Source organism: Chrysochloris asiatica, unplaced genomic scaffold (assembly GCF_000296735.1).
Source record: "Chrysochloris asiatica unplaced genomic scaffold, ChrAsi1.0 scaffold00014, whole genome shotgun sequence".
In the NCBI taxonomy this organism is placed as follows: Eukaryota; Metazoa; Chordata; class Mammalia; order Afrosoricida; family Chrysochloridae; genus Chrysochloris; species Chrysochloris asiatica.
In genome coordinates this window covers 21167012-21178299 of record NW_006408532.1, presented here as the reverse complement: position 1 = coordinate 21178299, position 11288 = coordinate 21167012, and the positions used below count along the sequence as shown (strand labels likewise).

At 41.8% G+C, this 11288-nt stretch overlaps 1 protein-coding gene across 1 annotated transcript in view; it reads left to right on the top strand.

The window, feature by feature from the left end:
• Nucleotides 1-11288, top strand: part of TRPM6 (transient receptor potential cation channel, subfamily M, member 6) — a 178452-nt gene that overhangs the window by 114922 nt on the left and 52242 nt on the right. The window contains exon 24 of the mRNA XM_006835005.1: nucleotides 4633-4765. Coding sequence (XP_006835068.1) covers nucleotides 4633-4765 — 133 coding nt within the window. The remainder of the gene's footprint in view (nucleotides 1-4632; nucleotides 4766-11288) is intronic.

Sequence of the window (11288 nt, the reverse complement as noted above, 5' to 3'; positions counted from 1 at the left end):
ACAGCATTGTACCTCATGACTGACCTGGATATGTTCCTTTTGACGATGAATGCAACATCATTCCTCTTCAATTTGTCATTCCTGGCATAGTAAACCATGTGGTTGTCAGATTCAAAATGGCCAATTCCAGTCCATTTCAGCTCACTAATCCTAAGATATCGATGTTTATGCATTCCAATTCATTTTTGACAACTTCCAGTTTTCCCAGATTCATACTTCATACACTCCATGTTCCAATTTTCAATGAATGTTTACAGCTGTTTCTCTTCACTTTGAGTTGTGCCCCATCAGCAAATGAAGGTCTCACAGGCTTTTCTCCCACAGGCTTTACTTCATTTGCATCATCACGGTCAACTCTAATTTGAGGATGCAGCTCTTCCCCAGTTGCATTTTGATTGCCTTCTAACCTGAGGGGCTCATTTTCTGGGCACTATATCTGACAAGGTCAGCAGTTCGAAACTACCAGCTGTTCCGCGGGAGAAAGATGAGGCATTCTGCTCCCGTAAAGATTTACAGCCTCGGAAACTCTGTACAGGGTCACTATGGGTCGGAACCGACTCGACGGCACTTAACAACAACAACATATCTGACAATGTTTCTCTGCTATTCATAAGGTTTTCAGTGACTAAATATTTGGAAGTAGTTCGCCACTCTTTCTTCCTAGTCTGTCTTCATCTGGAAGCTCATCTGAAACCTGTCCACCATGGGTGACCCTGCTGGTATTTAAAATACCGGTGGCATAGCTTTCAGAATGACAGCAACTCATAAGCCACCACAGTATGACAAACTGACAGATAAGTTGTGGCCATTTGGTTTTAAGTGGAAACTGTCTCTTTAAATTTCAAGATCTGTGCGCATGCACAGTAGAACCCTCGAGGGCTGGGAGTGGGGTGTCCTTTTGCTCAGGTATCCCCTCTAGTCACCAGAATGGAGGTGCTCAGACAGGGAGAGACCAATGAACAGATTTTTTAAAAAAACCAAACAAACTCAGAGCTCCTTAGCCAGTGATTTTTCAATGAAAGTTAAATTTTGGTCCCTCCTTGTTGTTGTGAATGTGAAGTGCCATTGAGTCAGTTCCAACACATAGCAACCCTGTAGAGGGTTTCCAAGGAGCAGCTGGTGAACTTGAACCGCTGATCTTGCAGTTCAAATGGCTTTGCAGTTGGGCGCATTAACCCACAGCACCACACCAGGACTCCCTCCATATTAGCCAGTGTTTTTCAATGAAAGTTCATTTTTGGTCCCTCCTTGTATTATAAAACAACAAAACATTTTCATTTGAATAAATCTCAGAGAACTGTAATGGTTCTTTTCTTTTTTTATTTTTTCAGATGTAAGTGAAACTACTGAAGGAAGAGACTATTTCTAACTTCACCCTTTTCACAACACCATTTTATTTTTACATTTTCTATATATTATAAGCTTGTCCAAAAGATGGTATATCATTATTCTGTTAGGATAGAGTGAGAGCTCATGGTGGCAGAGTGAATGTGAATGGTGATTCAGAATTTCCTTAGCCCCGTTATTTCAAAAAATCACATGGTTTTTTTTTTTAATGTTTTATTGTGAATTATATGGTAGTTTACATGAGAGAACTTTAGTTTTACATTCATTCCATCGTATATCATCTCATTGCCATGGTTCCAATCCCCTCCATGCATCATCAACCAGCCAAAGGGTATATATCCTAGAAACCCACCCCCTACACTTCCCCCTAAGCCTTCCCCCCCCTCCCCAGTTTTCAGCCCACAGTCCCTGTCCCTCTCTGGATCCAAAGTCTCCAGCCGCTTCATTCTCTACGTCATCATCTCTGTCTCCATCTCAGGCATCTCTGTTTCTCTGGGTAGGGTTCCACTCTCGGCTCTTCTCCGTTGATGGTCCCAGGTAGCTCCGCTCCTGGCCTGTAGAATTAATCACTCCTTTCCTTGTTCCAAAACGTCCACCTTTGCATTTCCAACCTTCATAATCTGTCCTGATAAGCATTATTCACTACAGTATATCCTTTCATCTGCTCCACCCAGACAGATTGAATAGTACCTACTGGAGATTCTGCCTTCCTCCATGCTCCCTAGCACTAGGTTCCCCCTTGAAAGCTTATAAGCCAGTCACTTCTTGCCTTTGTAGTCCCCCACTACCCATTTGAGTATCCAATGTCCAAGTTGCCCATCTCTGTCCACTCTGTGTGTGGAGGGGGTGGGAATGATTCTTGCTGTAAGGGTTTGTTCCTTCTTTTGAGTTGCTGCTCCATAGGTATAGGTCAAGTTCATCAGATTGTATCAGCTATCTCTCTCTCTCTTTTTTTTTTTTTCCTCCCCTCTTCTTTATTCTCCTGGCTGAGCTCCGATCCTTCAGTCATCCAGTCCAGGTCACGTGGGTATCATCTGCAAGTGTGGGTGCTCCTGTGCACATGCCCTCTCTTCCTGTCAGCCGGTAGCTCCACTCTCCTCTCGAGTCCTCCGTAGCCACGCCACTGACTCTGGACCCAAGAGTCCCCAGGTCTCCTCACACTGCTTGCAATCCAGGTCCCCAACTGGGTCCACAAAAGTCCACTGAATATTGTAGGGCTTAGCTTGACGCTTCATTGCTGCTTTTACCCCATTTCCCCCCATCAGTGATGTGTGTGGTCACACCAATCAGAGCGTGCATTTCCGTTGAGTCTTAGTCTTGGAAGGGGGTTTGCATTGAGAGGACCTGGTCACTTGCCTTAATGTTTCCTAGGGAAGCGATTTGTTTGTTCTTGTAGTAACAGTCCGTCTGGCTCCATGTCTTTTAATGAGCTAATGACAGCAGGTAAGGTATATATCCTTGATTGGTCACTGGCAGATAATAGAATGGCTTATAACAAGGCAAAACTTTCTTATATTTACTGAATTAATTTAACAGACTTTGCCTTCTAAATTTGGATTAGAGTCCTGGTGTGAGATAAGCACTGGACTGCTAACCTCAAGGTCAGTGGTTCAAATACACCAGCTGCTCCTTGGAAACCCTAAACAGCATTACTGAGCTGGGACCAACTAAATGGCACTCAACAACAACAATAACTTTGTTTTAATTTACAGATTAGTTATTATCTCTGCTAGCGTAGTGGTTATGAATCGGGCTGCGAACTGCAAGGTCAGCAGTTCAAAACCACGGGAGAAAGATGAGGCATTCTGGATCCATTAAGATTTACAGCCTTGGAAACCCTGTACAGGGTTGCTATGAGTCGGAACTGAGTCGACGGCACATAACCTCCACCACGACCACACCTAAAACATCTGGCCTGGAAAAACTAAAGACAGCTAGGTTCCTGGCCATTTGCATATAAATATCGTGAATTTTTTTTGTGTGTGAATTTATGAAAATACTGAATATAAAGTGTCTTTGTTTCATGAGCACATTTTTGACCCTTCTCATGGAGTCCTAGTATAATGCTGTAGAAACAGCACTGGACTGCTAACTACAAGGTCGACAGTTCAAATCTACCAGCTGTTCCTTGGAAACCCTATGGAGAGTCACTGTGAGTTGGAATTGACAGCACTTAACAACAGCAACACCAGTGGAAGCATACTGATATATACGTCAGTACTTGTACTTTGGAACCCTGGTATGGAGCTTGTAGGATTAGCACTTGACTGCTAACCACAAGGTCCGAGGTTCAAACCTACCAGCTGTTCTTCGGAAACCCTACATAGGGTTGCTAAGAGTAAGAACTGACTCCATGACACTTAACAACAGCAACAACATGTACTTTGCACTTAAGACTGCCTGATTTCAAATTCCAGTGGGTTACTGATTATTAGTATGCTCATGTGTAAATGTAAATTAGTATGCCCTAAGTTTCAATTTCCTCATCTGTAAATTGGAAAAGTACTGTCTACGTGAAAGAGTTGCTGTGTCTTAGTGTGGTGCTGTAGGATTCACACTGGACTGCTAACCTCAAGGTCAGTGGTTCAAACCCACCAGCTGTTCCTCAGAAACCCTATGCAGGGTCGCTGTGAGTTGGAACCGACTCTATGACATTTAACAACCACAGCCAAAATGTGTTTATAGAACAAGTAGGAAAGAAACAAATTGATGTTTTCAGTTGTGTTTACCTACTGCTTCTCCATCAATATTAGGAATGCAGCATGGCAGAGCAGTAAACTTTGATCATGCAAGCTATAGTTAATAATTTTCAACAAAAGTGGAAGAAAAGACATAGCTTATATGAACTTCCTGTTGCTGTTAGGTGCCATCGAGTCAGTTCCGACTCATAGCGACCCTGTGCACAATAGAATGAAACACTACCCAGTCCTGGGCATCCTCACAATTATTATCATGCCTGAGCCCACTGTTGCTGCCACTATGCCAATTCATCTCATTGGAGGTCTTCCTCTTTTTTGCTGATCCTCCAATTTTACCAGGGATCCTGCTGTGGTGCTGCATGATCAGCACTCGACTGTGAACCACAAGGTCAACAGTTCAAACTCATCATCGACTTCTTAGAAAATCTATACAGGGTCGCTATGAATCAGAACTGACTCTATGGCACTTAACGTCAACAACCACTTTACTAAGCATGATGTCCTTCTTCAGGGACTAGTCCCTCCTGATAACTTCCTATTGAGTGAATAACAAAAATTCTTTTTGTTTCCATGCTTATTTCCACAGAACTGTACCTGAGTAATGAAGATTTGAAAAAACTTCACGATTTTGAAGAGCAGTGTGTGGAAAAATACTTCCATGAGAAGATGGAAAGCTTGAATTGTAGTTGTGAGGAACGAATTCGAGTGACGTCAGGGAGGTAAAAGATGTGTCTTTTTCCTTATCCCTATATTGCTATCAAAATCTGGTTCTACTAGAATGTCTAAAAGAGTAGAAAGTTTCACTACAAAGCCAAAAGATTTGAGTTCTCTAATATTAGTAGCACCTGGCAGCATATGGATATAATATTCATTACATCAGTACATGTTTGCTGAATATCTACTATGTTCTAGACACTCTTCCTGTTACTGGGAATGTTGTTGTTGTTGTTAAGTGTCATCCAATTGGTTCCAACTCATAGTCACCCTGTATAGGATTTCCGAGGAGCAGTTGGTGAGTTTGAATCACTGACCTTGCAGTTCAAACCAACCTTGTTGTTCAAATTTGTGACCGAGAGTTGATCCTACAGCACCACACCAGGACTCTGTGACTGGGGCTAAGCAGTGAAAAAGAAACAAGCATACCTACCTTCATAGCACTTACATTCTGATGTGTGTGTTTGATGGGAGGGGAATGAGGAGAGTGGATGGCAAAACATAGGCAAGCAGCATCATTTAGGGGTAATCAGTTAAAGAGCTATGAAGAAAAATCATGCAGCTTAAGGGAGAAGGAATGAGGGAGGTGAGCTGGGGCTCTTTTAGACAACCTGGTCCAAGGAAGGTCACTCTGAAGAGGAGGTGACACTGTGACCAGAGGGAGAAAGTGAGGGGAGAGGAAGCCAAGTATAGACACCCTATGGAATATCGCAGCTGCCAGAAGGAAAAGCAAATGCAGATGCCCTAAAGCAGGAGCCAACTTTGTGTGTACAAGAGCAAGAGGTAGACCCTGGAGGAAGCAAATGCACACATTCAGTTGATCAGTCGTTGGATTGGGAGCTCTAGAGTTCATGGGGTGCCTGACCAGCAGTTGCCAGAAATTAACTGTTGCTTATAGCTTCACTGGGGTGGGTGATGACAGACTAAAAATGGAGGCAGTAGTTATAGGGAGCCTTTTTTCGATAAGATTAACTGTGAAGGAAAGCAAGAGGTTGTGGGGACAAGGTGGGCTTTTGGTTTGTTTTGTTTCATGTGGAGATAATAAAACACATGTGTGTGGTCTTGGAAATGATGTACCAGCAAGGGGAAACTGCAGATATGGGAAGGAGGCAGCTAGCTGTTTGCTGAAGAAGGTGGTTATTGAAGGGTATGGTAAGGTGACAAGTGTACTTGTACGTAAGGATGCAGACAGAGTGGTGGGATCACGTTGGCCCTTGAGGCTGGTAACTGTAGCCTGTGTTGGAGATAGTGAAGATATTTGGGTTGCTGATTGTAGGGTGTTCTTACTAATTGCAGGTGATCGGAGGATTGCATGTTATTGTGTACATTAAAAAAAAACAACAGAATTTCTCTGATAGCTGGCAGCAACTTGACATAAGTTACATATGTTCCTTCATTTTGGAACATACATGGACCTGATAATAAAATACTATCCCTAATTATGACAGCTCTTGTGTGGAACTGTAGGATCAGCACTCAAGGTCAGCAGTTCAAACCTACCAACTGCTCCTCAGAAACCCTATGCAGGGTTGCTATGAGTCGGAACCATCTTGGCGGCACTTAACAATAACATGCAATCATGTGAAACCTGGTGGTGTAGTGGGCAATGCATTGGACTGCTAACCACAAGGTCAACATTTCAATCCACTATGGATCCATGACAGAAAGGTGAGGTTTTCTGCTCGCATAAAGATTTACGGCTTCAGAAACCCTACACAGGGTAGCTATGACTCGAAACTGACTCGATGACATACAACAACATACCTAATTACGCATATATTTTATTCTTATGTCCCAATAGATGTTGTTTTTAGTGCTGTCAGATTGATTTCAACCTATGTGATAGAACAGAGCTGCCCCATAGGATTTTCTAGTCTGTAATCTTTATAGAAGGAGCTCAGGTAGCTTAGTGGTTATGAATCAGGCTGCTAACCTCAAGGTCAGCAGTTCGAAACTACCAGCTGTACCGCAGGAGAAAGATGAGGCGTTCTGCTCCTGTAAAGGTTTACAGCCTCGGAAACCCTATGCAAGGTTGCTATGAGTTGGAACTGACTCCACGGCACACAGCCACCACCACCACCAATCTTTATAGGAGCAGATTAACAGAACTGCTGGTGGGGTCAAGGTGACCGACTTTTGGTTAGCAGCTGAGTGCTTAACCATTGTGCCACCAAGTTTTTTCCCCTTTTGGATTTAAATAAAGAAAGATTAGAAGATAGATGGATACTTTGCAGAAATTTTTTATGAAACACTAAACTTTGAGAAAGTGCAGTGGCTTCATACAATAAGTAAGCACTGGATTGAGAAACACAAATTCCATGGTTTGACCCTGCCACCCGCTCCATGGGAGAAATATGAGGCTTTCTGCTGTGTCAAAAATTTTTAAAAGCCTCAGAAACCCTATATATAGTTGTTAGGTGTCAGAACCAATTTGACAGTACTTAATAGCAACAATTAAACATTGAAGCAATTTGAATTAATTCATCAATTTTCCTTACTTATTTTACACTTTCCCTTGTTGAGGTAATTTCTAAAGAACTCATAAATGAAGTAGGGGATTGGGGGAAAGATATCTTTTTGGAGTAATTGAGCAATAATTTGCAGAGGGAGGAAAGGAAAGGTCTTTGTTTCCTACTGGTGTCTTAACAGAAATACCACAAGCGGTTGGCTTTAAAGAACAAGCATTGATTTTCTCACTGTTCTGGAGGCTAAGAGCTCTGTTTTTCAGTCATGTCGATTGCCCCTGGGATCCTTTCTCTTACTTTCTAGAGTCTGTCAGCTATCCTTGGCTTTCCTTTGCTATAGACAGTCCTCACGTGTTGTCTGTCTTCTCCTGTGTGTGTGTGTGTATGTGTCTACTCTGCTCTTTTTTGTAATTCAGAAGTGATTAGTTTTAGGAGCCACCCTACTCTGGCATAAGCGCATGTAAAATGATGGCATCAGTAACATCAGAACTTGTCTAACTTTAGGGAGATTAATGACCAGGGTCAACCCAAAACTGATTCCTATGAGGTGGCGGTCAGATGAACTGCCAGTGCCCAACCTTTTAACTGATTCTGAAACCAGCTGTTCTCTCCATGTTGTTGTTGTTAAGAGCCGTCAAGTCGCTTCTGACCCATAGCGACCCTGTGTAGGGTTTCTGAGAAACAGCTAGTGAGCTTGAACTGCTGACCTTGCAGTCTTGAGCATTAACCCACAGCACCACACCAGGACTCTGTTCTTCCCATAGTACTCTCTATTTCTCTTCTGGGTTCAATACTTTATTCCTCTTCTTTGGCCACTTTGAACCCTTAGACTATCCTTACAGGTATGTGCTTTATTAAGGAAGTAACATATAATGATTTGGGATTTGGATTAATAGGCTATGATTTAGTTAGGATGAGGATTAGGACGTAGACAAATCTCTCTCCTTGCTTATTTCTGTCTACAAGCTTCTCAGTTGCTCTTGGTCATGTTGATCTCCTCTCTGAATAGTCCTCTTCTTGGCCCCTTCAGGACAGGTTCCTCTTGGCTCTCTCAGGACTGGTTTCCCTTGACTCTGCTATTTGTCACCATCAGGTCAACCACTGGGCACCTTCCAGGCCTGTCACCCCTGGCTCTACAATATCTGGGCCTCTGTCTTCAGTGTTAAATCCCTTTACCCATGTTGCAGCTCTCTTGGGTGGTTTCTTGCCTCTTCTCTATTTTCCTTTCTTCCTTCTGCTTTTCTTCTTGTTCCTTTCCATCAGGAAGACCTCTGGAGGGTTGGTTGCATATATCACAACTACTTGTCAATTTCAAGGCGTGGTCCCTCCAAGCCCGGTGGCCACAGATTGACCCATCCCATGACACTTAAATTGCATAGTAGGCTATAGTAACCTCATTTGTATAGTCCATAATAATGTCATTTGCATAGTGTATTAGCCAATCACAAGGCAAGCTGCAGCTCAGGACCAGATAAAAAGTATCAAACCAAGTTGTTTACAATTTGCCCTGGAAATGTAACTAACCTTCTGTGACAGAAAACAAGGGCAAAGGTAATTCTTCAGGGCTTGGGGAAAATTCTTGCTGTTTTCCAAAGAACCAAGGCCAGAAGCTGCATAAATGAACTAATTTCACCACATCTCAACTGATTGATTACATTACTTTAGATTGCATTATGGAAATAATTTACTCTAACTAAAGCTAGGTGATTAAATCACATGTAGCTATATACTATCACTCGTATGTCAGCTTATTGCACTATGGTGACTTGTGTATTGTTAGGCTGCTGGAAGCTAGGCTACTGGTATTTCAAATGCCAACAGGGCACCCATGGTGGGTAGTTTTCAGCAGATCTTTCAAACTAAAACATAATAGAAAGGATGGCTGGATGATCTATTTCCAAAAATTAGTTAACAACAACTCTTACAGACCACAGAATATTGTCGAGATTTTGATCCTCTTACTTTGGATGCATATTCAGGAGGGATGGATCTTTACAGAAGGACATCATATAAAGTGGAGGGCCACTGGAAGCTAGAGAAGACGCTCAGTGAGATGGACTGACAATGACGTCATCAATGGACTCAGATATTCCAACAATTACGAGAGTTGCAGAGGACCAGGCTGCATTTCATTCTGTTACATACGTGGGTTAGTAGGACTGAGAGCTGACTCTGTAGCAACTAATAACAACTGTTATCGAATGTCCCATGAGACTTCTCCTGGACTTCTAGTGGGAGTCGCAGATTCAGATGAGGTGTCGGGCACGCAAGACATGAGCAAGACCACAGGAGTGTGAGAAGTAGGTTTAATAGAAAGCGAAAGTACACTCAATAAACAAGCATGCCTGTCTCTGAAAGCCAGTGAGCTAGACATCGATCATGGCTGCCTAGGAGTATTTATTCTTTAAAATGTCCATCTCTAACGTTCTCATAGCTTTTCTTTTCTTTTTTTTTTTGGTCTCCTTATTTAGTTATCTTCTACCTGTGGTTATTGGTGGTTAACCGGAGGACTGGGTAGATGGTGGAGTGTTGGGTTTGCTTCTCCTTCCTTACATCCCTGTTCTATCATAACTACTCTCTGGAAGCAACAGTACTAATGCTTGGTCAAACTACTAAGAACCTATCCAAGTTGGAACATAAAATGAACCATTGTTGTTGTTAAGTGCCATCGAGTCAGTTTTGATTCATAGCGACTCTGTATTTGGTTTCTAAAGAGCGGCTGGTAAATTAGAACTACCACCCTTGTGGTTCAAACTGACCTTGCGGTCTATTGCCTTACCCTCCAGTGCCACACCAGGACTCCAAATTCATCATTACAGGCTGTTAAAAAGATATTTGTATGTTTTGTTTGATGAGATTGTGTTGATTGTGACTTACGGTTGACTCTATATGCAGAATAGAGCTATCCCATAGAGTTTTCTAGACTGTAATCTTATATCCTTATAGAATTAAGTGAGTTATGAAAGTGGAAAAAGAAAAGAGCTAATTAAAGTTGTTTTATATCTTTTCATACAGAATGTAGTTTGCCCTTTGTATTTGGAGTGCTGGCTTGTTTTTGACCTTGTTTTAGTGTAAACCAACCTTTCTCTTCTTTGTACTGTGGAGGAAGATGTTATTAAGTGTTCCTCCACATCAACTATATTTGGATATTTTATATTTGGTAAACGCTGGATTGGAAAAAAATGTCTAAATATTTTACGTGATGTGCATAGTAATAGAGGTTATATTTCGAGCAGATCCCATCCTTATTTGACCATGGAACCTTTTTGAGGAACACCTATGAACACGTTTCAGCCTGAAAAATGCTGATATAATTTATTTAGTTCTCCCTGGGACTCTAGGACCCCAAAAGACCCTTACCATGAGTCTCAGTTAAGTTACTGAGAGGTACTAGAGTACAGTGGTTAACAACATCCAATAGGAAGTCAGACTGTCTGGATTTCAAGGTTGACTCTGTGACTGACCATTCATGAGAGTCAGACCTAATTATTTATTTATTTTTTATTTTTTATGAAAGGGACAATAGTTATGTGGATTAAATAAAATAGTATATGAAGGCCTTTGTAAAATTCCTGGCCCATAGAGAGCACTCAATGATGATGATGCTGCTGAAGAATATAATTACCCTTGTTTTCATCTCATTTAAAAATATCCTGTCTGAAGACCATCCTGGTCTTCCCTCCACTTTCATACATTGCTCAGAGGAAACAAAAAAGGATAAGATTTTATTTTACATGTCAGAACCACTGAAGGGCTAGATTGAACTAATGTAGTTGGTGGCCTGGGATTAGAATTAAAAGGTGTTTCACAGGACATTGAGCTTTAGAAAACATGTGCCTTTAAAAGCAAGAGGACCCAATTTGAAGGTGACCGGGTTATTTGTCTAACAGGTTTCTATTGTAGTGTGTTACCTGTTGCTGTGAATAGTTGCTGGTTTCTATTGTATCATTTGATGTGATGGCTGCTAATGGAATTTAATGAGTCTCCATTTACTGCTGTTCAGATTGTACTGTTTTTGAATTAGGTGAAACAGTGCACTGAATGGAGAGGCGCTAATTAAACA